General features: G+C 37.6%; 1 protein-coding gene across 1 annotated transcript in view; it reads left to right on the forward strand.

The window, feature by feature from the left end:
• The window catches only part of MCC (MCC regulator of WNT signaling pathway), a gene marked incomplete at its 5' end in the record, with an annotated part of 212163 nt that overhangs the window by 27433 nt on the left and 169477 nt on the right, over positions 1 to 15253 (forward strand). Inside the window, one exon of the mRNA XM_082498053.1 lies at positions 6940 to 7151. Within this exon, the coding sequence (XP_082354179.1) occupies positions 6940 to 7151 (212 nt within the window). The remainder of the gene's footprint in view (positions 1 to 6939; positions 7152 to 15253) is intronic.

The following is a 15253-nucleotide window of genomic DNA, read 5'->3' on the forward strand; positions in this document are numbered from 1 at the left end:
ATGTGTGTTTTTGTGATCTCTGTGATGCTATCAAGCTTGTGTTTGGATCGTATGTTCTTAGTACTAATAAAGGCATATAAAACGTTGCTTGTATTATTTCAAAATATACTTGCTGATCTTGGCATAATATCAAAGTGTTCTGGAGCTTTTTGTTCTTTGATAGCTTTAGAAAACACTAAATCTAAACAAAAATTATCAAAGGTGTCAGATGCATTTTTCTGAGAAGTCCAAGGCTTTTCTTTTTTAGAGCAAAAATGATTGATTTGGTTCAGTTTTTGTCTTAGATCTAATTTCATGAAACAGATTTCTCACATGGAGTAAGTTGCTTTAGTTAATCAGGGTGGGGTATAGCTGTGGCTTCCTTCCCTTAGAGCTTGTTATCCTCACTTCCAGTCCTAATGAGAAAAGGGCTGAAATAACATAGCCTAACACAGTATTATCTATGCAGTGTTCATCATAACAGATAAGGTTATGATGGGAGGAACAAGACCTAGATAGTGATGCCACAGAGCCTTGTGTTAGAGATTCCTCATTTCTCGTAACTGCTTTTCCCATAGCAAATTATTTCCTTCTAGGTCACTGGAGAAGAGTTGCAAGAAGTTCTGATGGGAACTTTCTCTAGGACTGAATGCTGAGTTGAGAATGCATTTAAAAATTATGCCTCTGCTGACTTTGTTTTGTTTTTGTGGGTTGTTGTTGTGTGGTTTTGGTTTTTTTGGTTTGCTTTTTTTTTCTGAAAAGCTCTTTTATTCTGAAGTCTCCTAGAACTTGTAACAGATGTTTAACAGACAGCTTTCTATTTTTTTAAGTAAACATTCTCACCCACCTGTGCATGTGAGAATCAGTTATTATCATCACTCTGTTGCCATGCTATCATTCATATTGTTTTGTCATCTGATGCAAAATTATAAGTAGATTTTAAAGTGTGTTTTCTGTTGAATAGGAGAGTTACTCTGGCTGACAAGCTTTGGGCAGGTACCAGCTGGTAACCATAGGCAGTGAAGCTGGAGCCTTTAGTCTTTGATTCCTGTATGTGAGTGGTTCCCTAACTTGCATGGAGCCTTTTGTGGTTATCTTGTGGTTTTAAGTAGGTTCTGTTCCAGACATAAGCAGTTATACCAGCAGGTTTTTGTGAAGAAAAAAAAACTATCCCCACTTCCTCGTTAGTTTCCTGTAACTGTTCCTGGAAAAATATCACAGACAGCAGGATGTGAGAGAATGCACATATTTTCTAATGTCTTACGGAGAACATTGGTGTTATGTAGAAAACAATGGAAATAGTCTCAGTAAGCACCAAACAGGACTTAATAATTTTCACTTCTCTAGTCAGGTTGGCTCAGTATAAAGTTGATACATCTTGGAGCATAGCTTCTTTTCAGTTGTTTTGATTTACTGTACTTCATAAGTTGCTTGAGAAATTGGAGCTCTCGTCAACATTTACGTTTTCTTTAAAGTGCACTTGTAATTTTTGCATCAGCTTATGGGAGTTGAATGTCTGAATGTCCATAACCAACTTCTTCATTCCTCTTGGTTTCCTACCCTACCCCCATTTTTTACAGTTAGGCCCACTCCTTAATGTCCTATTCACCTGACTAAGTGCCCCCTTTAAGTACTGGAAGGCAGCTCTCTGGAGGTCTCTCTGGAGCCTTCTCTTCTCCAGGCTGAATAACCCCGACCCTCTCAGCCTGTCCTCACAGCAGAGGTGCTCCAGCCCTCTGGATTTTTGCAAATCTCCCTGTTGCCTTCATTGAATAATAGAATAAGTGTTCAAAATTCCCACTTTTTGTTAGGTTGACACATTTTAATTGTTGAATGAAAAATTAGCAAAAAAAAAAAAAAAACCAAACCCAAGGCTGAAAAATAACCATTCTTCTGGTATGATAATGTTTTTGGAATACAGAAGGACTGTCTTCCCTCAGTCAGAATCTGAATTTTAAATACTGAACAAAATGGAAGTGGGAAAGAGAGGAACTCTCTGGCTTGCCTTAGGAAACTTTGAAGTCACTGACAAACATCCTAAATCTATAACCTGGTTATGCCTAATGAGTGATCTGGTGTGTGAAATGAGATAGTAGAATCAGATGGATCATATTTCCAGGAATTGTTGTATACACATAGTAAGGCATGAAGAAAATGTTTTAAAATAATTATGCAATTTCTGATTACAAAATTATGGCTGATTGAAATAGGTTTTGAGGCCAGAGGCTAACACTGAACTGAGAGAACTCAATTCCCTGCCCACTCAGCAGTAAAATCATCATATTCTAGAATGAAATGTCTCCCAGAAGCTGTAAGCTGTGCCCAGTGTACATATAAATTATATGTCAAGAGTTCCTCGAATAAATTTTAAGTAACTAATGTCACTGATACCTCATGGAAAACAGGGACCAGCTTTTGGATCTCTGCTGTTAAGACTCTCATTGAGTGAGGTGTAGCTATGTTACCTGGAGCCTGGTTGTGCTCATAGCGTCTTACCTTGTCAGCTGTCTTCATGTTTGCCATTCATAAGCCAGACTCATTTGAGAAGCTGATGCAGGGCTAATCTCACAGTATCTCGTGTTTCCTGATATCCCAGATCCTTTTAGCAACTAACAGATCTCCAGCACCCTACCGTCATGTTTCCTACTCTGTGAGCAAAGATGAAATCACATAATGCTTGGTCCATCAGCATAGCTTGGTAAAATTAACCTTTACCAAACCAAAAAGCCTGACTGTATGAGTAGACTGTTAGTTATGGTAGGCACCTGCTTTTCTGTTGCAGAGTACAAACCTTCTAGGCAGAAGGTTAACTGTTAGTAGAGAAGATGAAATGCCATTTTCTTTCAGGTCAGCACGGGATGACACCAGTACCAGGCCACAGACCTCTGTGCTGTTACTGAGAGGTTTGCAGGTGAAAAAGAAGATTAAGCTAGCAAGAAGTCTTAATGCAGATGGGCAAGGTATCCTATCATAGTGATATTTGTCAAGACAATTGATTAAACTTACTTTAAACAGCTTTGGTACAATTCACCAACCAAAATTTTTTCTGTGATTATGGAATCTTGTATGTGTATGTGTCATCAAACTAAACTCCTTTGTTTTTCTTAAATGTGATATCATATGTCAAAGTTTAAATAATTGTAGATTGTAAGAGAGCAAGTAAGAGCTGGGGCTAACTAAATGGACAGGAAAACCTGCAGAAGACAAAATCTTTCAATATTTCAGACAAGATTTAGGTTGCCCTGCTGTGATTGACCTGACTGCTACTAATGGATACACATATACTCAGATGCTCTACTCGCCTACTCTGCAAAAGGCTAGAAGCAAAAAGTTCCTGTTAGATACTGCATGTTTACTGTAATGTGAATTTCACCCAGGTCAAAACAGGCAAGTGGTAGCAGTACTAGGAAGGCAATTAGAGGAATACATGTGTAGAAGCTTGTGTAGAATCAGAAGCTTCTATACAGCACTTTTCAAAAAGTCTGATACATCCATTCAGTCCAAAAAGGATTGATTTAACTGTCTGATTCTGGAATTGGAACGTTACTTATATAATTTAAAAACAAATATATGCTCTCATATTACTTGGCTGATACAAATTTAGTGTAGCTAATGTATTTGTAATAACATCAGTTTTCCAGCATGCTTATTACTTGGAAATTTTCATGATAATAATTCTGTTTCATTTAATACAGAAATTTCATGTTTCATATGATTGTAAGTGTAGAGCAACAGGGAAAACTACTATGGAATGTATGTAGTTCTGTAAAGACTAATTCTTAAACACAGCTTTTGGAACCATAGATGCCTAGTTATCAGGTTGGGTATCAGCTTTTGGTGTGCCATCATATCTAATGGCCCCTTCTTTCTGATTACAACTGTAAGAGCAAGAGTTGTATGTTAATTACAGCAACATACAAGAGCTGTATGCTAATTCCTGACTGAATTTTCAATTACAACTGAAATCTCAGTTTTGCCAGCTCCAGAGCTCCCCTGCAGGTCTGAAAGGTGCGTGACTGAGGAGGACAGCATCTTAACAGCCAGAGTTTTGGAATCTGTTGGGAAAATAGTGGGCAAATTTAGAGTTTAGGTTTAAGCCCAGAATAAAGTACTGGAAATACCTTGCTTTGTAACAGTCACCTCCCCTTGCAAATTTAGTATGTATGTTTTAAATTCAGAGTATAGAGTTGAATGCAGAGTTGGGTTAAAACTACAGTCACAATACAGTCATAAAAAAAAATCTTTCTTGGATCCATCTGTGACTGATAGGTGACTTCTGAGCCAGCTGAGTGTTGTAAGTGCTTCCAATCTGACAGCAGATGGTGCAATCTATGAAGGCCACTTGGGTCTTCAACAAAGCTACTGTTGTTAATTGAATGAATGTGAAAGCTCTTTTGCAGATCAATGTTGTTTGAGTAATAGAAACGTAGTGTACGTACTCTGTTGAAAGATGTGCCATATTTAGCTCTGTTAAAAGAGGAGTATCTGTATGATATAACCAGCTCTCATAATTTTTTGGCTATGCTTGTGCAGATAGAGTTGTTTCCTGTGTTCTTGTCAAGCCTGGGAGATGGCAGAACTGATCCCCTGTCTCCCTCAGGCTCCTGAGACATTTCTGATGCTTCAGCTCTATGGGCTGCCGATTTTGTTGTACGGTGTGCTGTAGCCACAAGAGGGCAGAGATACCCAACGTTGTGCATAGTCACTAATCATAGTACAGCTATGTAAAATAGTATGCCGTGTAAAATATTGCTGGTAGCAGTATCTTAGTCCAGCTCTGTTGGAGAGCTTGCAGCATGTAGCTAGATTAAGTATGATGGTGCATGCTCTTGGTGTAAAGTAATTGAATTTAATTGTTTGCTTTACCTGTGGTAATGAGTCATAGCAATTATATTAGTATAAAATGTAATTCTTTTTTGTTTTGTCTTACTTTCTACTTACATATTTAAAGACTAGCATATTCTTATTACAGTAAGGTGAGGAAACCACCTCTAGTTTTCCTAAGTCAGTTTGCCATGAATAACTGCTTCACAGGTTGTCAGGGTGTAGACCTAAAGCTACAGATTAGTTGCTGTCTTGCTTCCCTTCTGGATGGTTTTCTATATGTACTTTTGCAGCTTCAAGCTTCTTGGCAAGGGGTAGGCATTCTTCTGATAGTTCATTAGATAGTTTATTGTTTTTTCCCTGGCATTGTACTGAATAAGTAATAACGACTGATTAGTAAATGCTCACTTAGAATGCTAATGAATATTTGAGAGAGAGAGCTAGCTCATAAAAAGGAAAAGCTTTCAAACTAATCAGGTGGCATTACAATTACTTAGGGTTTGATGATTGCATGGCAGATTTAGAGTTTTGCTCTAGTTTGTAGCTCTGGATTCTGTTCTGATTTTTCTATTAACTTAGAATGTGTGCTTGGACAAGTCATTTAATTGTTTTTAATCTTCATTGTGCTACATATGAAATTTTACAGTGCTGCCCAGGGTTATTAAATAACCTAATGTCTACTGTGGAATGTTTTGCTGTAGGAAATTGTTGAGTCTAAAACATAACAAGATTTTAAAAGGAGTGGGACAGTTGTATGGGAAGCACAAACACCCAGGGATGAAATGGTTACTGATAAAATAAGAAAATTTTGTTAAACTTGTTTTAGGGTTTAAGCTTGTCTCTGGCTGTAGGGGATTGGAAAGATTGTACACGGAGAAACAGCAACCCTACAGCTTCATGATACAGAACTTTCTCTGAAGCATTCATTGTTTGTTGTAGCTACATGGTCATATTCTTGCATTGATTTGTGATGAAATACTCGTGATTGATGCATCTCTGAAACTTGAACTGAAACAAGCAATCCTGAGATGATAAGAAAGTTTTTCACTACATAAAGTACTACATAAAGTACTCAAAATAGTTTTTCACTACATAAAAAGTGATAAACTATACAGCTAAAAGATTCACCTACTGTGTTGGTATTCGGTAAACAAAAAGAGGTGAATTATGGTTTTCCTATTTGTTCTTTGATCCATGCTGCTTTTCAGTCTGACATAGTCACTGACATTCAATGGTCCTTAGCTCTTTTAAATTACACTGGTTTTACTCTATACTAAATAATATTTGCAAATGCTTTTATTTTTCCTTCTGGATTGTGTAGTTTAGTCAATGATCTGTGCATTGAAAATGTTATTACTTTTTTTTTTTCCTGGCATTGTCAACATGTGCAAGATATGGACTAATAGTGGTGGAGCTGTTTGCTTTTTTTCTTTCTGGAAAGACAAGCAGGCTTATTCATGTGTCAACAGTGTGCCCTGGCAGCAAAAAGAGCCAACTGTGTCCTGGGATGCATCAAGCACGGCATAGCCAGCTGGTTGAGGGAGGTGATTGTCCCACTCTACTCTACACTGGTGCAGCCCCCCCTCGAGTTCTGTGTACAGTTTTGGGCACCTTGATATAAGAAGGACATCAAACTATGGGAGTATGTCCAGAGGAGGACTACCAGGATGGTGAAAGGTCTCAAGGGCGACTTACAAGGAGCAGCTGAGGTCACTTGGCTTGTTCCACTTGGAGAAGAGAAGGCTGACCTTATCGCAGTCTACAACTTCCTCAAGGGGAGCAGTGGATGGGAAGGTGCTGCTCTGCTCTCTCTGGTCACCAGTGATAGAATACAGAGAAATGGAATGAAGCTACATCACAGGAAGTTCAGACTGAACATTAGGAGAAGGTTCTTCACAGAGAAGGTGGCTGGTCACTGGAACAGGCTCCCCAGGGAAGTGGTCACGGCACCAAGCCTGTCAGAGTTCAAGGAGTGTGTGGATGATGCTCTTAGTCATATGGTTTCATTATAGGTAGTTCTGCAAGGAGGTGGGAGTTGGACTTAATGATCCTTACGGGTCTCTTCCAACTTGAGCTATTCTATGTGTTCTTTATACACAGTTCATGCGAGAATGTCTTTCCATTTCTATATTTTAGGTGCCTTATCAGGAGCCAGAGAAAGCTGGGAATATGATTCAGGAGCAAGAGACCTTCAAAGTCCAGACATCCAGAGTCATTTTACACTACAAAAGGTGTTGGAGTATGGTGGAAGCAATGTGACTCAACAGGCTGCTCTGCAAAGACTTCTAGCTCAGGCCTCAAATTTTAGCAACTCTGTTGGAGGAAGCTACTTAGAACTTGCCAACACTGTAAGTGCATTTTGCCTCTGCTTTTAATTTTTGTAGAAATATTTTCTTTTTTTTTTCCAGAAAGTCATATTAATTCCAGCTTTAGAGCCTTTGAGCTTTCCTTTAAACAATGCCATGCTGCTGTTGCCATTCATTTACCAGAAACCCAATGTGATTTTAGCAGTTGGTAGGTGTATATTATTTCCAAAGCTTGTATAACTGAGTTTCATCAAAAAGGGTGGGAGTCTATGAGGAGACAAGATGAAGTTCTTAATTTATACAATTTAACAGTAGAAGAGTTGTGTCTGACACTTCTTACCAGTTAATTTTTTTAAGTGTGGTGTGTTGTGCAGAAAAATTCTTCCCATGTTATTTCATTACTACCCACTAAATTGTTTGATAATTGTTTTAAGCCCTTGGTGTGCTAGCACTGTGCTTTTTTTATTTATACAGGCAAAAACTATTCTCTGTTGTAAAAAAACCCACGTAACTGTTGAAGGAGTAGGGCATTATTTTTTACTTCCCCATCAGTGTATTGGAATCAAGTTTGTGATATAATTTTAAGCCAGGCATGTTACAAAAGACCACCCATTTTGTAGCATGTTTCTGACTTTTGATGTACAGGAGTTTAGGTGGAGAAATAAAAGATGCTAAAAAGAAAGCAAAAACTTTCTAATTTTTAAAATAAATGCTTATTGGCAGGCTTGACTTTGATGAAACAGACTCCTAGTTCAGAGTATCATTGGATAATTCAAGCTGTAAGAGAACCTCAGGAGGTTCTAGTCTAACATCCTGCTCAAGACTTAACGTCTAATGGAAGTTATTGCTGTCAAGAGAGGAAAATTAACTTCTTTAAGCTGCATTATGTGAAAAGAAAATGATGACAAATATTCTGAAAATGTTTTCAAAAGCCTTCTAAATTTTACTTAAGTTGCTGAACGTGAGCTGATATAGGACTTAAGTTTCCATATGCAGAGTAAAAATATGTAGACATTAAAATTTACCTAAGGAAGAAAAGAGTTAAAAGAAGTTGACAGTTCTTTAAAGGAGTTGTGTCCTTATTTTCCGCAGGGGTTTAGTAAGGGATCAACTGAGATAAATCATAAACTCTTTGATCTTCAAAACTGAACAGAAGCATACGAAAACCGGAAGAAGTGGAAAATGAGCAGGCACACATGTATTATAAAGAGGGTAAGGTGGAAGACCTGGGAAGTTATAGGCCAGGTAGCAGCTTTATTTATACGTTCCAGTAGTTTTCTGGAAATGTGAGCAATTTTAAGTGAGTAAGAAAGAACATGTAGCTTTGTAGAATCAATCATTTTCATCCAATCTCATACCTCCTTTAACAGAATAGTAGACTTTGGAGATATAAGAGAAACAGTACATGTCATGTTTCTCCAGTAAGACATCTGACCCTGCCTTGAGTAACGTTGTCATCATCAAGGCAAGAAACGTCATCTAAATGTAACTACTAATAGGTGGATATTGAACTGGTTTGAAAATTGTAAGGTACTGTTTTTTTGAATGTTTCCTGAGCTCCATTCTGTCCTGTGTTTTCTGACTTGTATGAAAACACTGCCAAACTCAAATCAATCTATACTGGTAAAACAAGTACTCCCTACACTGAAAACAGCTCTCACAATAATCCATTAAAAAGGTGCAAGTAGAGGTCTAAGGAAGACAGTGCATTAACATACAATTTCCTGTTCAGTTATACATATTCCATAGCCTTCATTGATTTGCTTAAAAATTACCATTTTGGAAAGACTTAAGCTGTTTCACATTTGATTATTTTAAAGGATGTGGAACGCACTTGAACAGAAGTTTAAGTAGAGCTGCTTAAGAGCAATATAATGGTGCAATAATAATGGCTTACATACTTCTGTTTCTGTGAGTTACTGTGTCCTTTTTTGATCTGGAGTTCATTCAGGTTTCAGGTGGGTATGTACATCTTCTGTCTATGCTTCTGGCTGATGATGGTTCAGAAATGATGGACTTTGGTAACCTGCTGTACATTTGCAAATACAAAGACACAGATGTGCAGTGTTAATCAAGAATGCATAGTGTGAAGACTACTTTATTGCTATGGCATGTAGAAATCTTAAAAATAAGAGTGCTGAAGGCTCATAAGAAATAAAGATCTGCAGGTATTATGGCTTTCTTTTTATTCCCATCTCTAAATTCCTTCTATGCTTACTGTCATGAAATAGGCCTGATCTTTGTTTTAACGAGCATCTGTTATACTTCTGCTTTTAAATATTCTTTCTTTGTTCTTTCAAACCCTAGTAGAATCAGCAGTCACTCATTTGTGTGTAGATGAATACAATAGCATCTCCATTTGACTCCTCCTAAGCATTAGTGTCATGGGTCATATGTAAATTTTTGCTGTGGCTTTATTAAAATGGAGACAGAAAGGAATTGGAGAAAATTGAAAGAATGGTTTAGTTTGCTTGTCACTATTTACTTTCTTCCCTTTACATAATTTTTAATACTGAGGGCCATGTTTATTGCAGTCTACATTTAGACTCTTTAAAGAGATAAACATAGCCTTCTTACAGATGCGATTTAATACGGGTACTTCCTTCTCTCTCTGTTTCTCAGATTGTTTTACCTAACCGCATTTGCCACAATGACAAGTTGAGCTGCTTGCATTCATTCTCAGAAATGACAGATCTCAGCTTTCACATTTTTATGGGTTGAATCCAGGGAACTTTTGCAGTTGTACACAAGGAGCTGGGCAGACTCCTTGGTACTGTAACCAGGATTACTTCAAAAAAACTGATGGAGGTTTAATAACTGCCTTTCTTCCTTCAGGAGCTGTTTGTATTTCTTTTTGTAAAATCGTGTAATGGAAGGGCAAAGATTTAAAAAGAGGCTCTATGTGAACATTTCTCTCTGAAACTCTAAATAGTCCTAAAGTTAACCAGAGAGGTGTATCTTCCTCAGAATGCTTATGAAAAAGCAGAGCACAGCCTTTCTGTGTCACCCTGCTCCCGGATGAACAGTTCGTGGCAGCTTCTCCCGAATGCATCTACACAGAGCATATAGGCACACTCTTGAAAGCAGGTTTTTTTACATTTCTTTGTAGATGTTTAGACTTTAGACTCTGAGGTCTAACAAAGTAACTATTGTATGGGTGAACATAAATCAGTTGGGTGCTTTCTGGTTAGAAGTTATGTGATTGTTTTTCTCTCAGCATCTTGAAGTGCTTTTCCCTGTTGCAGTGTCAATTCTTGTTGCTTAATTTCCTCTTTTTCTTTACAACCGTAGTCTTTTGATTTTAAACTATGCAGTCAGGCTAAAGACATCCCTGTGGTGATTACATACTTCTACAGCATAGATTCTACCCCTCAGTCAATACAGAGGGTCTCCACACTGCCATTAACGTTTAAGTTTTCCGTTTGCAAAAGCTAAATGAACATCAGTCCACTATCGCTTTGCTTAGGTTTTATAAAGTGAATTTTTAAAGGCATTTTTGAAATCCTGTGAATGTACAGCTCTACAGAGCTTTATAAAAACATAATACCTGCTCTGCTCTGAAGCATTGTTCCTATTCCTTCACAGGAGTAATGTAATATTTTTTAAATGTGCTCTTTGAAATTTAACCATTCACACTCATTGCAAATGTTTTAATCTGTTCATTTCAAGTAAGTTTGCTATGTTTTGGCTTATTAACACATTTTCAGATTCAGCTTTTGTTTTACCTGAATAATTTCTTCTGTAGTCTTTATAGGGTGTGTAACTCTTTCAGCATTTTACAGATTCACATTTTTACACCTAAATATTAAGAACACATATCTCTTTAATGCTGTTCACCTTGGTGCCAATATTTATGATTAACATATTAACCTCTAACATGACCTGTCACCACTTACTGATGATGTACTAATCGTGCCAGTAGGTTAAATACTACAGCAGATATCTCTGATGGGAACCGATGTATGTGTTCCAAATGTAATAATTTATGAGTGTGGTTTGTATTGCATTGGGATGTAAATAATTTAAATATTCTTCATGTATAGAAAAGAATTCAAGCATTTCAAAGGGTTTCTTTGTGTGTGTGCATGTTTGGGAGTTGTTTTTTATTTGTACTTGAATTTTCAAAGTTGGACAAGGATCACTAATGTGGATAATCATATAACTGTAGTGAAATAGCTGATGCGTGTGGTGTCACATCTGTTCACTTCCCAGGCGGCTGTGCGATCTTGATGTTTCCCTGCAGTGCTAGCAGGAGGGATAGCACTCTGTTGTAGGAGCTGAAGTATTGTTGTTCTCTGAGAACATTGCACAGGGCAGCATCTCAACAGGATAGGTATATTTCACAGTAAAATTCTGTTGAAGCTTAATAAAATGAAGCAATAAGATTTGGATATGTTTAATTCCTTTTTCATACTCTCCTTGCACATGATTAAAATAGACTAACTTGATTTTTTTTTTTAGTAGAATGTGTGCATATAAATGCTGATACATGTCTATGTGCTTAGTGTTAGTTTTTGTTGCCTTAGTTCAGTGTTGTTTTAAGATTAATCTATTGTTGTCACAAGTAGCTACATTTACATAAGTACAGCCAGTTGGGATCGTTTCATTTGCCGTGACTATATGATCTCATACCTCTGTTCTTTCAGCTGTAAATAACTTTGGTTTGCTGAGGAAGTCTCTGCACAAAGATCTTACTTTTTAAAATGGGACGCCAATGATGTTGGTGTGTGGTATTTCATTTTGGTTTGGGTTTGGTATTGTTTTAGTTTTTTTTTAACTTTCGAGTCCCTAGACTGATGTGATCCAGGATCCTTTAATCTCTTGATTTTTCCTTCCAAAGACACTCCAGCTATATTGGAATCTCTTTGCATGTTCCTTGACAGAGTTCTTTTGGTTGAAAACATTTAGAAAGTTTTGATGAGGGTATGGTTGACTTGAAAAGGGGAAGAGTACAACAATATGTTTGAGAATAGAGTGTATTAGGATTTCTTCATGACCACTTGCTTTTAAAAGCCCGTGTTTCTATTTCATCCTCAAAGCAGCCATGCAGGTGCTGCAGATGTGGTTGTTCTTACTCACTCAGAGAGAAGGGCACGTTTACAGAGTTGTCAGCATCTCTTCCTGCAGCATGTCATTGTTCTGGCCAACAACTAAGCAGGCATAATCCTTCTTTACCTTGTGCAGGGCTGTCAATGAAAGATGCATGTGTCTATGTAGGAGGGCATTGGCAGAGATTGCTCCACCTGCCAAATCTGCACTTACTTCTCATCTTAAGGGGAGCTGGTTTTGGAGTGTCTCCATCAGGAACAAAACAGAAAGCTAACGCAACAAGATTCTTAATGCATTTTCTTGTAACTACTCTGGTATATGCTCTTCCTCAGCTATTCCTGTCTGATTGCATGTGTGTGTACCTCATTTGGAGGTACTAAAGACTTCACTGAGTTTGGGAATGGGCTGTTTTGATCGTGCATCCGTGTGACAGGGTGTGCTTTCTGGACAGCAGAATTAAGTGACTAAACCAAATTTAGTTTTGACTGTGGACTCTCTGTGCCAAATGAAGGTATCATCTTTGTTGGGTACACAACCCAAAAGTATATAAAGTACAAAGGCATACTGGAAATATTCATAGCAACGCAATATGCAGTTGTATTAGCATTCGTTTCTTAGCGTGATGACTAGCAGATGAGAACTTAGTGTCTTTGGCTTAGGAAGTGTCTTGTTCTCTGAAAATAGATATTCTTACTGCAATACCTCTTTGCTAGTCAGACTCAGTGAATGTTTGCATTGCTGATTTTTCCTCCTTAAGAGCATTGAGCTGCAAGTTATGACAGACAAAACCATTGCTTTGAGAAAGCTATTCTTTTTAATTGACATAGTTTATATTGAGTGATAATATTCCAGAAGTCGCTATTACATTTTTCAAGGACAGGAGGCTTTTCCTTTCCCACCTAGATGATCTGCTTCATAATCAGGCAAACCTAACTTGCTGTGGCCTATTTATGTGAATAGCTTTTGGGTATGAAAGAGTACACTTAATAGTATCATCGTGTTTACATTTATGTCAGACTGTAGTGCAGCATGTTCTGAATAACTGCTTGAAACAGCATTAATGGGCTGTTTCATCCTGAGTCACAATAACCATTTGTGTGCTCTGAGATGCATGTAAATGTAAATTAAATGATCCGCATGTAAATTCTGTACTGCTGGATGGGGAAAAAAGAGCTTCATAGAGATTTGTGGCAGTCTAGGTATACTCTTACAGCTATCCTAAATATGAACCATTTTCTCTATTGTTTAATTTATACCCATCAGCTGTAAATTAAAGATGAGTTTTATTGAAATCACACAGCTATTTCTTTTGGGAAATGATGTTTTAAAGGATAGTATCAAGGAATTCTGAAGGCAGAAATGTACTGTGAAAGGTAAATCCATGGTTGGTTTGTTAAGCTACTTCTGTTTGGTGTCCCTGTTTAATGAGAGTCTACTGTAAAGTGTCTCATTTAATTTCTAAAATTTTTTAATGTTTTATGACTCAGTAATATTGGTATGTTCTTTTCTGGCAAGTCTGCCCCTTTTTCTTCTCCTCCCTGTCTCCAAATCTTCTCTGTTTTTAAATTTGGCTTGTTTGTTCCTTGGTTTGGGAAGCTCTGCTCTTTCAGCTTCCCCACCCTTTCCCTGATAGACAGGGAAATTTCACCCCAAAGCATCAGTTACCCCATGATCTCAAGGCACAACTTTTTGGGTAGAGGATAGTGGTGCCTTTCTAGTCCCTCTGCATGAGGCTAGTGTGTAGAAGAAACACTTCGATTCTTTGTATTTCAAGGAATTTATTCAGTGCTATATCCACTTTGTAGGATATGTTGGAATTCAGTTACCTGTGCACAGATTGATTTTTTCCCAAGTTATTTTGTTGGCGAGTCTGTTCTGTATTCAGGAACTATTGCACACTGTTACAGTAAACCGCGGGAGCTGGGTCTCTTCCTCTCCTCCCCTTGCAGCCATTTGCTTTCCATGTCCTTCATGTAACTTGTATTACAATTTCTTTTTCATGCCAATAAAAGCTATTAATATAAAAATGTAACCTAATGATTCCTTCAGCTGGAACCCTAGCAGGTAGGAAGTTGAAGAAGATTTTAGTGGTGTGGACAGTAGACCCTACTCTTTACAAAAGATTTGTGCCCAAGATAACCTTTCATTTTGTGCCTTTGCCTCCAAAGTAGGCATCATTTCCATTCTGCCAGGCTAAAAATAGAATCAGAGAATTCCATTAAAGCAAAAAATTATTATTGGAATGTAGACTCAGGAGGCTTGGCTTGTCAGAAACCAGGCACAAAGGCAGTTTTGTCTGACAGATGTTTTTTATGTTTAGGGATGTGGGAAGCTGTTTGCTGTTTGTCTTTGATTTTAAGCCAGTATTGTAGTGGAGTTTGTTTGTCTGAAGCAGGCATCAGGTGTAATAGGATTCTGCATTGTGTTTTTACAGTTCTGGCTTCCATAGCCCTCAATGAGTGCTCAGTTATTCATTTTTCTCTTATAAGTCAAAATGGACATTATGGATTAGGTCTGCTAGGACTCATCTATTTTCATATAAAACGTAGTTTTTCTGTCTTTTGAATTTATTGGATTGTAACAAACATAGAACAGAGCAAAAGGCAAATTATAAACTTTCTTGAAAATTCCTTTCAGTAGCATTTATGCTGAGGTTTGTTGTTTTTTTTTTCCTTTTCCCCCCTGTTGCTATTTCCATCTGCAGATGATCATTGCACAATGTGATGGGTGTCAGCACAGGGCACATTTGTTCAGGCAGCCTTTTAATAGATCCTTTCAACTGAGGCTTTTAATTGGATCTTTTATATGATAGTTGAACAATATATCTTACAAGCATATAACGAAGGTGAAGTGCACAGAATGATGGGTTTTGACCCAGCTCTACGGTTGTAATTGGATGGTGGGAACTGGCATGTGGCAATCGGGTGCTATAGAAAAGTGGGTCTTAACAAGTGTGCGTAGGTAGATGTTTTGAAGGTCTACAGATGAAGTTTCAAAACTTCTAATTTAACTTGGTTGCAAGGACTTTGTATCTTTCCCCCGCCTCTCATTGCTTAGAAAATGTCTTTATGCATGCTGTTTTGTTTGTTGTAGTT

This window comes from Vanellus vanellus (genome assembly GCF_965231255.1).
Source record: "Vanellus vanellus genome assembly, chromosome: Z".
Lineage (NCBI taxonomy): Eukaryota > Metazoa > Chordata > Aves > Charadriiformes > Charadriidae > Vanellus > Vanellus vanellus.